At 43.4% G+C, this 17,520-nt stretch overlaps 1 protein-coding gene across 1 annotated transcript in view; it reads right to left on the bottom strand.

The window, feature by feature from the left end:
* Window positions 1–12,641: 12,641 nt before the first annotated feature.
* The window catches only part of Aebp2 (AE binding protein 2), a gene marked incomplete at its 5' end in the record, with an annotated part of 46,987 nt that continues 42,108 nt past the window's right edge, over window positions 12,642–17,520 (bottom strand). The window contains 2 exon segments of the mRNA XM_005379044.2: window positions 12,642–15,934; window positions 16,467–16,493. Coding sequence (XP_005379101.2) covers window positions 15,889–15,934; window positions 16,467–16,493 — 73 coding nt within the window.

Raw genomic sequence — 17,520 nt, 5'->3', positions numbered from 1 at the left:
TGGGGTCTACTTGGAGGAAGTGGGTCAGTGGGCCTGTGTCTTTAACTATGGGGCCCCAGCCCCTCCTCCTTCTGCTTCCTGGCCGCCATGAGGTGTGAGGCTGTCCTCTGCCATACACATCCGCCATGACGTTCTGCCACATACAACCAATGGGGCCATTCACCATGGACTGAACCCTCTGCGATCGTGAGCAAAAATATACCTTTTCCTTTTGCAGGGGCAGGATCTCACTAAGTAGTGCATGCTGGCCTTGAATTCTCTATGTAACCCAGGCTGGCCTCAAACTCACTGGGGTCCTCCTGCCTCAGCCTCTCGAGTGCTGGGATTATAGGCGTGCCCCATCACACCTGGCCCTAAACCTTTGCTCCTTTTAAATTGTTTCCCTCAGGTGGGTTGTCACAGCAACAGAAAGCTGACTAACACGCATGGCGTCTCTGAGGCCTTGGGTTCAGTCCCCAGCACTGCAAGAGAAAAAAGGATTATTTCTTACTCACATTCCTGATCTGCTCCGAGCTCTGCTCCATGCTACCTCAGGCAGAGGCCCAACCTTGAAGAGGAGCTTCGCCACTTGGAACCATGCTGGCCAGAGCAACAGGAGGAAGGAGAGAGACTAAGAAGGAAAACTCTGCACCAGTCCTTACATGCTTCCCCTGAAAGCACGCATCACTTCCCCGCCTCAGGCCCCAAGCAAAGCAATCACCTGGGCTACCTCCCTCAAGGGACTGGAGCAGTAGAAGCCACTTGGTAGGAGAGCACAGTAAACCATGCCAAGAAGACCTCATGGTATCACTTTCTATGACTAACATTAGGACAAATGGGCTGCTCTGTTCTCTTGCCAATTTTCATTAACACTTTTTCTGAAGAATTAACCACATATGCAGTTTGCAGCAAGGATGAAAGCATCAAATGTTGGCAAAACTGGGTGAGGTGGCGCACGCCTGTGATCCCAGCACTCAGCAGACTAAGCCAGGAGGATCACTGGGAGTCTGCGGCCAGCCTGGATTACATAGTGTGTTCAAGGTCAGCCTGAACTACAGGGTAAACTGTTACCAAAATATATATACGTTGTAAAATATAAAGTGCTTGCAAACATTTTCAGAGCTATATCCAGAAATTTTGCCTACTATATAATGTAATACATTTTTTTAAAAAATAAGAGCTATTCTCTGCCCCTGCCACTGTGGATCATGACCTCTACCTCGAGAGCCAAAGGTGTGAAATCCTCCCTGTGTTTTGTAAAGAAGCATATATTGAGTTCAACAGGACTGTTACCAAGGGAAACCATGCTAGACAAGAGCTTTCTAGAGAGTCTGAACTTACAAGGTAATACTTCCAAAGATTAAAACAACAATTAGTCTATGATATACAGGTAATAGATGGAAATGAAATTTTTTAAAAAAAGATGAGTTGGAGTGGGACTGCTAAGAATTTTTTTAATACACTTTTGACTTTTGAACATATATTTTCAAAATAATAAAATCAACTAGACATGGTGGTGCATGCCTGTGATGCCGACACTTGGAGGCTGGGGCAGGAGGATTGCTGTAAGTGTGAGGCCAGCCTGGGCTACATAGTGAGTTCAAGACCAGCCTGGACTACAAGCAAGAACTTGTCTAAAAAAAAAAAAAAAAAACTAATAATAATAATAAAATCAGCCAGTGTAGGGGTGCACATCTGTGATTTCGGCTCCTCCAGAGGCTGAGGCAGGAGGATCACAAGTTCAAGCACAGGCAGACAACTTTGTGACTCAGTGAGACCCTGCCTCAAAACTGGGTTGGAGATGTAGTTCAGTGCAAAGGACCACCAAACAGATAGGCAAATCAATAAATAAGCTAAAAATAATACAATACGTAAAATAAAAATTCCTGAAATAGCCATAGGTTCCCTCTCCCTTTTTCCCCCTCAGCTAGGGACTGAACCCAAGACCTTGAATAGGTGGATGTTTTATCACTGAGATATATCCCTACCCCTAGTCTGTTTTGTTTTGTTTTGAGACAAGGTCTGGCTATGTAGCTCCAGTTGGCTGGCTTCAAACTCACCACAATCCTCCTGCCTCAGCCTCCCAAGTGCTGGGATTTTACAAGCATGTGCCACCACAACCAGCATCCCAATATTTTTAAATGCCATTCACAATAGCATCAAAAAACAAAAATCCATGAAATACTTAGGGATTAATTAAAGCAAATACATGTACTATGTTCCTTTTCCAATGAATCTATAAAATACAACAGAAATTAAAAACACCTAAATAAATACAGAGGTATGTTTTATGCACAGATTAGAAGCCAATATTAATTGGTAATTTTCTCCAAATTGATTTTTTTATTTGTTTTTTTCGGGTTTTCTTGAGACAGGCTCTTGCTGTCAGTACAGACTGGCCTTGAAGCCCCCTATAGAGCCAGGGCTGGTTGCAAATTCACAGAGATCCTCCTGCTTCAGCCTCCCAAGTGCTGGGATTACAGGCATGTGCCACCACGCCCAGCTTTCCAAATTGATTTAAAGATGCAAGACAACCCCAATCAAAAATCTCAGCATCGGGCCGGCGATATAGCTTAGCGGCATAAGTGCCTGCCTGGCAAGCCTGAGGTTATGAGTTTGATTGCTGATACAAAAAAAAAAACAACAAAAAACCAACTCAGCATCTATGTGTAGAAAATGACAAATCAATTCTAAAACATGTAAGGAAACAAAAGCATATGAAAAATCAAGAACAGTCTTGCAAAGCCTAAAGGTTGGAGAATTTAAACTATCGGGTTTCAGGCTTGAAATTTCCGTAATTAGCACAATGAAGCACTGAAATAAATACATGCATGCAGACTAATGGGACATGATGGACAATTCAGAAACAGAGCCACAGAAAGCCAGGGAGCGCTGTGCACACGTTATTAGGTGTGGCTATTAGGGAGGCTGAGGCAGGAGGATCGAAAGTTAGAGCTGAGCCTAGGCAACTTAGTGAGACCCTGTCTTGAAGTAAAATAGAAAGGGCTGAGGATGTAGCTCAGTGGTAGAACGCCTAGCTAGGATATGCAAGGCCTGCATTTAATCGTGAGCACTGCCCAGAAAAAGAAAAAAGAAAGACCTACTTTTATACAGTAAACTAATTTTGTTTACAAAGGCACTGGAGGGGTGGCATGGGGCAAGGGACATCTTTGCAACAAGTGGTGACGGAACTGGTTGAACAGAACAAACTGCAATACTTACCTCATCCCACACCTCGATGTAAAAGCTAAAACTTTGTAAGACAATGTAGAACAGGGGCTGGGGAATTAGCTCAGCGGCACAGCGCCTGCCTGGCAAGTGCAAGGTCATGAGTTCGATTCCCAGTACCGGAGAAAAACCAAAAACAAAAAAAAGACAACGTAGAACAAAATCTTATGACAGTAAGGTAGGCCACATTTTTTTAAACAGGACACAAAAACTGCAAGCCATTATGAAAAAGCTAGTAAATCAGACTTTAAAAGAATCAAAGATTTCTGTCCGAGATATAATAAAGAAAATGAGAAGGTAAACCATAATATGTATGTTGGAACAAAGATATACAGAATATATAGTAAACTCTCACAATTTTTTTAAAAAGTGAATTTTAAAACTGGCAAAAGAGTTGAACATCATCTTCAAGAAGACATACTAATGGCCAATAAGCACATGAAAAGATGTCACTGGGGAAATGCAAAATAAAGTCAGAATGCAATAACAGAACATACCAGTTAGAGTGATTAAAATAAAAATTTGAACAATACTAAGTGTTGATAAAGAAATGGGACAACTGGAACCCTCTCATATTGATGGAAGAGACGTTGCAAACACTTTGGAAAAGTTTGGCAGTTTCTTATAAAATCAGACATGCTTATACTTACCATATGGTCCAGCAGTCTCAAAGATAGGCATTTCTCCTAGAGCAATGAAAACATACGTCCACATAGATTCACACTCACGCCTATAATCCCAGTATTCTTTAGGAATATAAAAAACAATTTAGTGAAAACCCACTGAAATATAAGCATTATCTGAAAAATTAATTTCAAGACAACAATATGCAATCTAACCACCACTGGTGAATTCCTACCATCTTGTTTAGTGAAGCTCTGTATCATTTCTAATTTTTTTATTATTTTTTATTCTCTTTAATGGTTTGATCGATCTTGCATTCTTATATCTGGTAATGTGAGCAACTTTGTTGAAGATAATAAAAGGTAATGTAACAACCAATGTTAATTCCAATCACTTTGTTTTGAAGCCCTGTATCATTTTTATTGTTGGCGTGTTGTTTGGTTTTTGTCTAGGTTATTGTTGTTATTTTTCATTTCCTTTAAAATAAAAAAATAAATAATAAAATACACATGATGGTAGCCGGGCATGGTGGCGCACCCCTGTAATCCCAGCACTCGGGAGGCTGAGGCAGGAGGATTGTTGTGAGTTCGAGACCAGCCTAGGCCACATGGGTGAGCTAAAGGGTAGCCAGAACCGCATGGGGAGACCCTGTCTCAAAAACAAAACAAAACAAAAAAAAACATGACGGTAAAGATCAAAAAATATAAAAACAAAAGTAAAATGGCGCACGAAAGTCAGTTCAAACAACTGGAAAGTATGATTTTTGGCAAGCTGAATGTGATGATAGCTCTGCGTCCCTAAAGGATAAATGTAATAAGTTAATGACAGAAGTAAGTACTACTCAAAGGCACTCCTTTTGGCTCCTCCCAAGCCTCTCCTGGGACAGTCTGGGTTCTCGGGGTTGGGAAATGGGTCGTGAACACAGGAAGAAGACACCCAGGCGCTCGGCGCCGGGCCTGCGGTGACCAAGCTCTCGGCTTCACCTGCTGCCCCCCGCTGTGCGCTCCTCAGAGCCCGCCCCCACTCGCAAGCCGCCCCGCGCCCTTAGTGACTCTGAAATGCACATAACAAGGGCCGAGCCACACCCTGGCCTCTCAGCCACATCCTCAGCGCCGCCTCCCTCGCTCCTTCTCACGGTCACAAGCTGGATCCCCGTGCTAGCCACAAACAGATCGCGGGCGAAGCCTTCGTTCCAGGAGCCCCGCCGCACCTCTGCCTTCCTGCCTGGCTGCCTCTTCGCCGAACCTGAGTCCAACGTCCGCCCCCCGGCCCCCGCTGCTCCCCACAGCGGCTTGCTTCTTCCCTGATGCACCACAACCCCACTTCCCTCTCTACCCAAACTGGGATCCACACACCACGAATTTTCCTACCCGCTTTCTCTCAGTTCCCGCCTGCCTAATAAAATCCCACCCCAGTGAAATCCAATGCTCCACGACACACACCTGCGCCACGTAGCTCACCGTCACTGGGGAAGGAAGTACAAAATAGTATCTACTCTCAGGCCGGGCGTGGTAACCCATGCCTGTAATCCCAGCACTTGGGAGGCTGAGGCAGGAGGATCGCTGGGAGTTCGAGACCAGTGTAGGCTACATAAGCGAGCTCAAGGCGAGCCTGAACTGCATGGCGAGACCCTGTCTCAAAAAATACCAAAAAAAGACAAAAAAAGGTATCTACCCTTGTTTTAAGTTTATCAAAAGGAGTCGAGTGCTCTTCCAGTGCTGTCTGAAATATTCCTATTACCTTTCCTTGTGGCAGTCTTCCCGACAAAGATCTTTCAAGTCTCTTTCCCTGACACAGAGCAGACGGAATACATCCCCGTGCTTGCTTACTTTCTGCCACTTAACAGGCATCTAAAACCTCACCAAACGCACCTGCTCCACCAGAGCTCACTCTTGTGGTCTTCCCCGAACTAGAAATGCTTCACCTTTCACTCAGATGGTCTCAGGAGCGAGTCACGCTCAGCCGCCCGGGGCACAGAGACGCACGTCCCCTGTCGCACGCGGACTGTTTATTACCTTTCTTGCTCGCTCTGTTGCGGCCACCTCAATCCAAGCCACCGGCCCTCTCCTATCCCCACCCCCGTGTGAAAGCCTCAAGAGCTTCTCCTGCCTCCGATGCACTGCGGAGAGAGCATTCTGCTCCCCACAAAATCACCTACAGTCCTCTCTAAAATGAATCGTTCCTTTGCAGGAAAATGGATGGACACGATGTGAAGCAAAAAAAAAAAAAAAAACCAACTCAGAAACTGAAGGGCAAGCATCACGTGTTTTCCGTTGTACATGGAAATCAGAAGCGGCAGAAATGACCTGAAAGTAAAAGAGGGACCGTCAGAGACTGAGCAAGGGTCCGGAAAGCGGGGCAAAGAAGGCACCGGGAAGGGTGAAAGCATGGCTAGGGTATGGTCAATCGAGACAGATATGAAAATGTCAGTGAAACTCAGGGAGTACAACTGCGATACAATAAAAAATGAAATAGGGGCTGGGGATTTAGCTCAGCGGCACAGCGCCTGCCTGGCAAGCGTGAGGTCGTGAGTTCGATTCCCGGTACCAGGAGGGGGGGGGGATGAAAGAAACCCTGGCATTTCACTCACCTGTTCGGAGTCCTGCACTGCCTCAGATCACGCGTTGAAGAAAACTCAACGTGTTTGCCAACGGCTTATGACACCCACGTCAGCAGGAAGTCAAGGCCAACATGCCAGCCTGGCCCACCACCGCTTGCAACACTGCTGTGTCCACTCGGCTGCACCCCTGCGGCTGCTTTCCCAGTGCAACGGGGCAGCAGCGACAGAGCCCCGAGTGCTGTTGGTGCAGAAGCTGCGGCGCCCTGCCCTTCCCCGTGGGCCCCGCCGCAGCACCCCTCACTCAGGCCCCGCTGACACCTCTCAAGGGCGGGCCTGACTGCGACTGACCCGGTGCCAGCCCTCACCAGGGCCCTGGCACTGCCTCCACGCGTTTATTGGTTTCCAGTCTTGTCCCTTGCGCTCCCGAGAGGGTTGGCGGCGACGGGGCCTTCTGTCCTAGTCAATGCCTTCCCGGCACACTGCACAAACTGGGACGCGGGAAGCGCTGGGCGGACTTTCCCGATCTTCAGGGGTGACGGGCTGCTTGTTCTCCACCGAATTCTACATGCACACTCCCCACCTAACGCATACCGGTTCTACTTACAGATCGCACTGTGCGTGGTTTCAGGGGAAACCTTCCGGCAAATGCAAAATCCTGACCTCCTGCGGGCCTGCAACATGCGCAGAACCCAGAGCAGCCAGCATGCTGGCCGGGACGGGGCGGGTGACTCCACAGTGCAGCGGCCAGGCTACGGCAGGTGCGTCAGCGTAGCCGCTCTTCTCCTACAGTGCTCTGTTTACCGTGGACACAAGCCCGCCTTACGCCCTGAGCGCCAGCGCTGAACTGAAAGGGGTGATCTCCAGGGCAGGGGTCATGGCACAGGGGCACCTCCACAGGGCGCGAGTGTGGGCGTGACACTGCCACTACGACGGGCCCACAAGGCAAGACCTCTGGCCCCGCACGCTCGGAAGCCACGGCCACCACACGGAGTGCCCGGAAGGCAGGGTGCTGAGCCCAGTGGGTTTCTCAAGGCCAGCGTAGTTGGCCCCTTAGGCTGCGGCCTTCCGCAGGAGCTGTCAGCCCCTTCTACTTCCCCACTGCTTTTATTTGCGGGGGAGCGGCGCTGGGAATCAAACTCAGGACCTTGCGCTTTGCAGGCAGGTGCTGCACCGCTGAGCTCTATCACTGGCCCCCAGCCCCACTGCTTTTAGAATGGGAGGTCCATCCCGTGCCTGACTCACCCCTGCAATTTTGGAGCTAGCTTGTTGGGCTTCACAGGCTCGTAGCTGGGGACACTCGGGCCTCAGGATGAGCCCCACGCCTATCTGATGTAGGTATTTAGATGACACCCCACACTTGAGACTCTCGTGTAGATGCTGGAGAGAGGTACGATGGGGTCGTGAGGGCCACTGATTTCGCACACAACAGGAACATGAATTGGGAGGCAAGGTGCAGAATGTTACGGACTGAAGCTTGTATCCCCTACTTCACGTTGAAACCCTAACCCACAAGCTCGGCACTGGGCTGACTGCGCCACGCGGGGAAGCTGCGGTGAGTGCCGACCGCGCATGCGCCGGTCCCACCCTGTGAGGCCTGAGACCAGCAGTCTGCACCTGAGAGGTCGCCACACAGCCCCACAGCGCATGCGCCGAGCTCACATCACAGCTCATCCTCCCCAGCTGTGAGAAACCAACCTCTGCCACATGTAAGCCACCTCATCTGCGTACTTTGTTACAGCCTGAACTGTTTCTCTTCCACTTAGTTCCTTCACTTTGGGTGTTTTGGTTTTTACTGTTTTTTTTTTTTTTTTTTTTTTTTTGGTACTGGGAATCGAACTCAGGACCTTACCAGTACAAGGCAGGCCACTGACCTACTGAGCTACATCCCCAGCCCAGCCTTTTTTTAAAAGACAGTCTGGCAAAGTAGTCCAGGTCAGCCCTGAACTCACTACATAGCCCAGCCTGGCCTCAAACTCAGGATCCTCTGGCTGGGCTCAGTCTCCCGAGTGCTTGGATCCCAGGTGTGTACCACCACACCTGGCAAATCTCCCAGGTTTTCCCCCCTGTATTTTACATGGTAGCATAAAGGGGGAAAAAAAATCCTTATGACAACAGAAATATTGTAATTTTGCATCAGAAATAATCTAAGTCTGAAGACGTAACTCATCCTTGAATACACTTGGGTCTCATTTACACTAATGAAGCTATAGCAATGTATGATAACAGTTTACTACTTATTTCTAAAGGTTTGAACTTCTAGTTTCCAGGCTAGCAGCACCAGTTCTCCTAACAAGTGAAACAATGAACTTGAAAGAATCTACTTTTCCCAGAACCATTAAGAGAATTCAGGTCACAGAGCAACAATGTCCCCCAAATTGGAGAGAATCACCTTGCCAAGGCAGAAAGCCAGGACAGAAACCTCCAGGACAGGACAGGAACTGGAACTCAGGCAGGAAAACCTTAACTGAACACAACTGACAAACTGTGGAAGGCTCAATGTGTACCTGTTTAGGTTAAAAACCCAAAGCATGCTGGGTGTGGTGGCACACACCTGTAATCCCAGCACTCTGGAGGCTGAGGCAGGAGGACTGTCATGAGTTGCAGACCAGCCTGGGCTACAAAGTAAGCTCAAGGCCAGCCTGAACTGCATAGTGAGACCCTGTCTCAAAAAGACCAAAAAAACAGACAAATAACCCTCCAAGCAGAGCTACGCATGGTGGTGCACTGCCTGTAATACCAGCACCCAGGAAGCCAAGGGAGGAGGATTAGCGAGTTTGAGACCAGGCTGGACTACATTTCTCACATACTGAAAATGAGACCTCCACCCTAAGCCATACAGTTACCTTCAAAACGGATGTAATGAAACTTAGCATCTGAGTTTGGATTATTTTTTGCTGTCCCTAATAGTTAGCTTCAAGTACAAATAGCCTATATGTATGTATGTCTGTATGTATTTGATATTGTCCATTTCAAAATCATTTATGCTTAGACTTAATACATGCCATATGATCCCACTTATATAAAAACCTAGACAACGGGAACAACCAGTAGTGACTGAAAGCAGCTCAGTGGTTGCCCATGTGTGCAGAGGGAGGACACAGCTGAGGGACGGGCAAGGGCCACTCGCCACTTGTGGCACTGACCCCACATGCCCACCCCAACCACGTGCACATTGACGTGCACTCGCACACGCTTGCGGGGGCTTTTCATCCTCAGTACTAAGGACCGGCCTAAGATTCTTCAAATGCTTCGCATAGAGTACGAAGGGACTGTAAGCGGAGATACACACACTGGATGTGCCTGTGGTCCCAGCACTCAGGAAGCCGAAGCAGAAGTCATTTGGGCGCCCAGGAATGCAAGGCCAAGCTGGGCAACATACAATGATCTCATCTCCAAAGTAAAAACAAGACTTTGGTTTAAGAGTTTGCATACTCCTTCCGGTGTGTGCAAACCGCACCCATGGTCCCGACACACCTGGCTTGCCTGCGCCACACTAAGTGAAAAGGAACTGTCTAGAGCACATACAAGATATACAGTTACTGCATTTTAAAAAAAAAAACAGGGGCTGGGGATTTAGCTCAGTGGCAAAAACGCCTGCCTGGCAAGCGCAAGGTCGTGGGTTTGGTTCCCGGTACCAGAAAAAAAAACAAAAAACTTTTTATTTTAAAATGTTTCTTGTAACAGGCATTAGCCCATGGGTTTGGGCATGTCTGGTACGAAAATAAGCATTTACTCCCATTAATGGGAGATTTTCAGGAAACGTTTTTTGCAATACTAAAACTTGCAAGGGACACAATTCACAAACTCTTAAGCCAGCTGGAAGCTCTTCCAGAAATTACACTCTAGAAATACCATCCCACGCAGCTCAAGGATGCTGCTCTATTACCCTCGTGACAGATCGGTACCTTAACGTCAACAGACACAGAATGGTTAAATAACTCAGATTATGATACCTTGCCACTGAAAAAGAATAAAGACTTCTGTCAGTTCCCTGAATTGGGGGTACAGGGGACTGAAATCACAGGACTGGGTATACAACAATTTAAATGAGGACAAGTTCTGGAAGAATTAACCAAAATGTTAATCTGGAGACCAGGCAGATGTGGTGAGTTCAAAGTAACAGTTTTTACCTTTATTTGTATTTTCTATACTGTTGTTTTCTTTTATTTGGCAACTACAACTGTAATAATAAAAACAGTAATTTTAACAAAAATATTGCTGATGTTTACAACAGATTTTGAAGGACTGGTTCACAATCCTGAATTACATTTTAAAATGAAATCTGAGGTGTGCATGGTGGCGCATGCCTGTAATCCCTGCACTTGGGAGGCTGAGACAGGACTGGCACGAGATCAAAGCCAGTCTGAACTACATAGTGAGATGCTATTTCCAAAAAACAAAAACAAAAAAATCCTCCAAAAAAAACCAGAAAGTCTGATCTTTCAGGTGATTTAGGGAAGGATATACATGGAAAGAGAAGCTAAGAGCTGCGCATGGTGGCACACGGTGTAATCACAGAACTCAGGAGGATCGTCGAGAGTTCAAGACCAGCCCAGGCTACAAAGTGAGTGCAAGGCCACCTGAACTACATACGGAGACCCTGTCTCAAAAAGACCAAAACAAAATTTTTAAAGAGCTGAGAGACTGACATTTACTATGCAAGTTCTAAAAAACTAGGCTTTCTTCTACTTCAAATACAAGTTGACACAAGCTAAGAAACTTGTGGCAATTCTGCAACAGTGAAGGGTGTCTACACTAGACCGGCACTAGGCTCTAGGCTCCGCTATGGAAAGTAAACTCCCGAGCCTGGGGTGTGACTGGGCACAGCACATGCCTAGCGCGGACAAGCTCCTCCCCCTCAAGAGTGCAAACTCGTGTTTTAGAATCTCTTCTTTTCCTCTAACTACACAGCCTGCCACCAAAAATTGAGTATTCTTCCAAAAAGACCCCCCCCCAATATAATCACTTTATGCCTAGCAAGTGCAACAGGCATGCAAATACAAATAAATTCATGAAGCTGAGCGTGGTGGTGCATGCCTGTAATCTCAGCACTTGGGAGGCTGAGGCAGAAGGATGAGGCAGGAGGATTGCTGTCAGTTCTAGACCAGCCTGGGCTGCAAAGTGAGCTCAAGGTCAGCCTGAACTGCATGGTGAGACCCTGTCTCAAAAACACAAAAAACAAATAAATAAAATAAATCCATGGCTGGGGGTTTAGCTCAGTGGCACAGCACCTGCCTGGCAAGGACAAGGTCGTGAGTTCGATTCCCAGTACCGGAAAAAATAAAGTAAAATAAAATAAAATAGATTCATGAAATAAACATGCAAACTCATGACAGTTTCATAAGCTGGCAAGATTTAGAAAAACCTCTCCCGTTTTCCTTAGCAGACGCACAGAAACACTGCAGAGGAAAGACAGGGGCGGCAGCAAGGTTGTTTGGAAACCTGACAAAATATTCAAGTCAAGACTCCAACACTGAGTAAGCCCATTATATCATACGTATAACTGGCGTTTGTTTTTAAGAAAGAACTTTGCCACTTGGGAGGTTGAGGCGGGAGGATTCACTGAGGGCTCAGGCTGGACTACCCAGTAAATCTAAGGCCAGCACAGACTACATAGGAAGACCCTTCCCCTCACAAAAAAACTGCCAAGTATTTTTAATGAAATGAGCCAAACCAATTACAACGGGGTACATAAAAATATAACCCTAAACAATCTTTTTGTTGAGAATACTTACACAAACTGACGGATAACTGGCTTTGTAAGGGCCATATGAAAAGGTACTGACAATTTATCACACACTGTGATTGAAACCAGATTACTTCAACCTTACCCTCCTTTTATTCCTGCAATTCTCTAAGTCATCTTACCCTGCTGAGCACTCATCTCTCATGCTAATTCAACAAGTACTTAGAGACGACAGTACTTCGCACTGTGCGGCAGCCCCGAGCACAGTGTCCCGGTGCCGCTGCGACACACACGGTCTCCTCTCCCGTGTCGGCCCAGGTCTGCCGTGACGTGGAGAACGCTGACCTAGAGGAAACATCGGAGTCACAGTTCCTGCTCTAATCTGCTCACAACCCTTTCTCAGATTAACAGGTCCATACGTGAGAGATGCAAATCTAATTCAGGAAACAAATCAGGCATAAAACTTTACATAAAACTTTAACGGTAAAAAGTATAAATACAAACTTCACTCCTATAGTTTAAGGCTACTGAGGTTTATAACTATTCAAAAATGACAAAATATAATTTTTTAAAATCTATAAAGTTTTTTTATTAAAGCCGTCGTGTTAGAATTTCAAAATGCCATATACCAGATCACAGTCTTTAACAATTGAAAATACGAATGCAGGAAATCTTTCTAAAAACATTTTTATCCTTTTATGAAATATTCTTGCACTTTTTTAGAATAGAAAACTTTTAAATTAGATACCCCAAAATGTACCATTTCTTTCAGAAGAAGTCTAAAAATGATACATGACTTAACTCTTTTTTATAAAACTTTTTCATAAGTATCTCTTTGTAGGTCCACGTTAGGCCTGAGAAATGTATCAGGTTTTGTGTGAAGAATTTACATAAACTAAAAATTCGTTTGCTTTTGGAAAACTTACGTAGAGGTACAATTTTATAAAGCTGTGAGTAAACGGAAAGACCCTCTTCCCATGAAATACATAAAATACTTCAACTCTATTTACCCATTTTTATATTTTATTTAAAAATCTAACACTTTTGTTCACCATGTATTAATAAAAAAAAAAAATCAAGGAGCAAACCACAGAACATGCTTTAAACAGCTGGCAAATTCTGTATTTTTAAGAGTAAATACGTATTTAAAACATTTTATTAATATGTGAAAGAGAAAAAAATCTTATAGCCAAGGGTGTGCTGACAAGAGTATCAATACTTCAATGAATAAAACAAATCTGAAATTATGTCTAATTACTGTCCATCTTAGTTTCATCTGAAATTCAAAAGTAATGTGTGGCCACTGTAGGGAAAATTTATGTACTGAAAAAGTTTATTAGAAAAATAAACAACTTTAAATTTTACAATATTTTCTACTTCAAAATGCTTTTAAATAAAGCAGATGTGCCTTATGGTTTAAACATAGTCTGATATACAAAATCTCATTTGCTTCTATTTTGTAAAACAAAATACAAAAATACAAATGGTAAAATGATGGATTAACTATTAACAAGTCCAATATAAAAGTTCCCCCAAAACATCATTTGTTGCAGGTGTCTAATATGGCAACATTTACTGTAAAACATTAAACAGCTTTCACTGAAATTGAATGCACTGTCCTATTACCCAAATTAACACTATTATAGTTAAATCCAACATGGAAAATCCAAGGTTTAAGTTTGTTCTTCCAAAAGTTTATCACCTCACAAGGATCAGCCAACTTTTCTGAAAGACCAGAGAGTAAATCGTTCAGGCTTGCAGGCCCGGAGGTCCTGCCGCTCGCCTCCCCGGGTACAGGGAGAAGCAGCCACAGACACTGCGTAAACGAGGGCTACGTGTGTAGGCCGGAGGTTGCCCAGTGCTAGACTGCACGTGGACCCGGAGCGAGAGGTCATGTCAGGCATCATATCACAGACGTCGTATTTGGGAGCGGAAAGAACATAGATGGTAGCAAGAACACTACAGATGAGCAGGTATCAATAACTGAACAACAGAGATGAAAATGTTCGCACTTATTTTCCAGTCATAATTGTGTGTATACACACGTTATAAAATTAGCTCATTTTAATTCCATATGCTTTTTGGTGTGCTGACACTATCAAACCAAAGTCAGATAAGCAGCAGAAAGGACTATAAGTGACTGAGTATTCCAAGGCTAATCAATGACCATGAAATTTGACTTTGACATCTAAGCACTGCTACAATGAAAAAACTAATGTGTTTACTGTGCTCCTAAAGAAAATGTTGGATGTGTATATTCAGGTGCCATTTTAAAATGTAATTGAACTGTTACAATTTGAAGCTAAATGAGATTTGCTTTGTTTTTATTAGAAAAAATACTCAAGCAAAGTCTACAATCATCGGTCAAGTAAGAACGACTTACAAGAACATGAAGCAATAAAATAAAAATACAGGTACAAACTATATATCTGAAACACTTCTATTTGGCAATTGTATAACAAATCAAAATGTAAAAAGAACAAAGGAGAGACTGCAGATTACTTCCCAGATACAGAATAAAGCAATTGGTGAAGTGCTTAAGCAAAGAAAACAAAAATAGCAAAAAAGCACGCTGCTTTTTCTTTTCATTTAAAAAATAAAATCACATTTGCTACAGGTCATATGGAGAACACCCTTATTAAACAACCGTTCCAGAACGTCTTATAGTAGCAGTGCTTTTATTCGCACTTCATTGAATTTTATGTGACTCATTTCGTGGATATAGCTCTTCACCCCACTGTTAACAAATAACGCCTCCCATTTTGTTTATCATTTTTTAAAGCAAATGAGAAATGATTTACGCATCGTGAACTCTTTCCCATTTTGGAACCAAAGGTTTAATTCTATATTTTTGTCTATTATTAATTTTAAAAATCTAGTGTAAAAACTGCTGGTTTTAGATCACTGTAGTGAAGTGAAGACTCCTCCATCAGGAGTGTTCTGTGCAGTCTGACTGCATATAACCACGGACTTTACAATACGTCCTTCCGACAGTAAGGGAAACACTGACTCCATGGTCACCATCAGAAACGAGTGCCATAATTCTATCACGGGTACAGGTCCTCCCTCAAAGACTTTCTGGAAGGATGTTCAATACGTTTTGCTCTTAGAGATATTAACAGTAGTACATAGTCCTTTAGGTCTGCAAAAGACATTTATTGTTAAAGAAGGTGCTTTATTAACAATTCCTCTGGCAGCACTAGTGAATTACAATATCCTTCAATATTATTTCTACCATAATATATACATTTAACTTTCATGCCTCTAGAAAAACATCTACAGTACATTTCATAATATAAAAATATATTACAAATCTGCTGAATTATTTACAAGCAATGTTCTATTAACTCTATGGAACATTTGTTTGATACAATACTAACAAGTTACACATATTTCCATTTCTGTAAGTTAAAAAAAATTCCATATGGCTTCTTGCTTACCAAGCAAGAAAGTGATTTTTATTTTCCTTTTCAAAACCAACTTTGGTGCATAAAAGACTCACTCAGTTTGAAGATACTTTAAAAAAAATACAATTTTTCTTACATTAAGAAAAAAGAATTCAAAAACCAAATGCTTTCCTCAGAAAAAAATTAGAGTCATATAGGTTAACTGAAAATACGAAGATTATTCTAATTTGAAAGAGGTTTTTCAAAAACCGTTAACAAACTGAGTTATCCGGGTAAATACCAACATACTGTACTCCGTGAGAAAGCCCTAGTCCTGAAAGGGAGCCACCAGACACTGCAACACTCTGTAACAGACTTTCAGCCCTAATTCGATAGACGAATTTTTAGTTGATTGCAAATGCCGTTCACTGTTTGCTTAAATACAAATTGAACACTTTTCTTATCAGAGTTCTGCAAAAGAACACAAATGGCAACCAATCACATCTATTTATCATGGCTGAAAAATTAATTATATCGAGAATTTTCACTAAATATTGCCTAATATGACTTCAAATCAATAGACACTGTCAAGACAAATATTCTTACAGTGCTTCTGGTATTTGTAAGGGCACACGTTGTGATTGTTTTTCTTTCCAATGAAACTACTGTAATCACTACAGGGAAGAAAAAAAGCAGCTTAAAGCAGCGAGCATGCAAAGCCTTTGAGAAGCTGTTCCTAAGTTGCCAGAGTGTCTGCTCAGGCTCCCGCAGTACCGTTCCATGACAGTGTGGGTCACAGTAATATATTAATATACTCCACAGAGAGCCTACTCCATTCACAGAATGTTTACACTAAGCATAAATATTACTCTAAATACTGGATTAGAAAAAAAAAGAGGAAGGGGTTGACTCTAATGTGCAACTTTTCCTAAGCCCATTGTCAGTGACTAAGACTGCAGGTGTCCCCGCTTGTTTGCTTTTTATGTATTTATTTATTTTTTACCTCTTCAACCTCTTCTGCGGCATTGTTCTAGAAAAAGAGAAAAAGGAATTTTCTTTTATTCAACTGAATCAAAACACAATGAGCAGTTCAGAAGAGACATTAAAAATACAAAGATACAGGCAATGTGATGACTACAGATTATCGGTAAAAGTAACTTCCGCATGGTGGCGCCTGCCTACAGTCCCAGCTATTTGGGAGGCTGAAGCAGGAGGATCACTTGAGCCAGGAGTTCAAAGCCACCTGGGCAATACAGAGAAACCCTCCCTCAAAAAAAACATTTTAAAAGGGCAAAAAGAAATGGTCGAAGGAAAAAAAAAAAAGGGCAGAAAGTTACTCCCACAACATCTGAATGTAATTAGTTATGTAACAAGAGCTTTGTAATGACTCTTTTATGCAGCCTGCTATGTTCCTAAGAAAGAATTTCATGTCTAACACATTTTTACCAACTACTACTTGAAAACTGATGTTCAGATCCCAAATAAATACGTTCTTTTTAGCCTCACTTTGAAGTTCAATGTATTTTTGGCAAGTCTGCCATAGTTTTAATCACACATATGTAAAGATTCATTTATTTCTCCTAAAACACAAATTACAGTAACTTTTCCCCATTTACTTAATTTCTCAGGTTTCCTAGTCCAGATCCAGAAACTCAGGCAACGATGCTGCAGCATAGCAAGTGAAGGGGCTTCTATGACTCTGTGCTACTCTCCCTTTCGGCTCTGACCTCCAGAATAGTTGAAGCACAAAGTTTAGAATTCAAACTAAAAGGGAGGTGGGGGAGGGGCACGGGTAAGGAAATTACACCCACAGAAGCACCTAACCCCTTAAGTGTCCTCGTTTCCCAAGAATGAAATCAGCAGCTGTAGAATCAAATATTTTGAGAACATCCACTAGCATTCCTATGTACTTCTGAACATCAGTTCTAACCCTAAACACTACTTTGTTAAATCACTTGCACTAAAATATCTAAACTGCTTTCTACATAGTGCAAGAGCAATAAAAATAAGCTGCTCTGGTGAGACAACCGAAAAAACCCCTCAATTATCTGTCATCT

The sequence above is a fragment of the Chinchilla lanigera genome, unplaced genomic scaffold (genome assembly GCF_000276665.1).
Source record: "Chinchilla lanigera isolate Chin_1 unplaced genomic scaffold, ChiLan1.0 scaffold00012, whole genome shotgun sequence".
Classification (NCBI taxonomy): domain Eukaryota; kingdom Metazoa; phylum Chordata; class Mammalia; order Rodentia; family Chinchillidae; genus Chinchilla; species Chinchilla lanigera.
The sequence above is the reverse complement of the archived record's forward strand: the minus strand, read 5'-3'. Positions and strand labels throughout refer to the sequence as shown.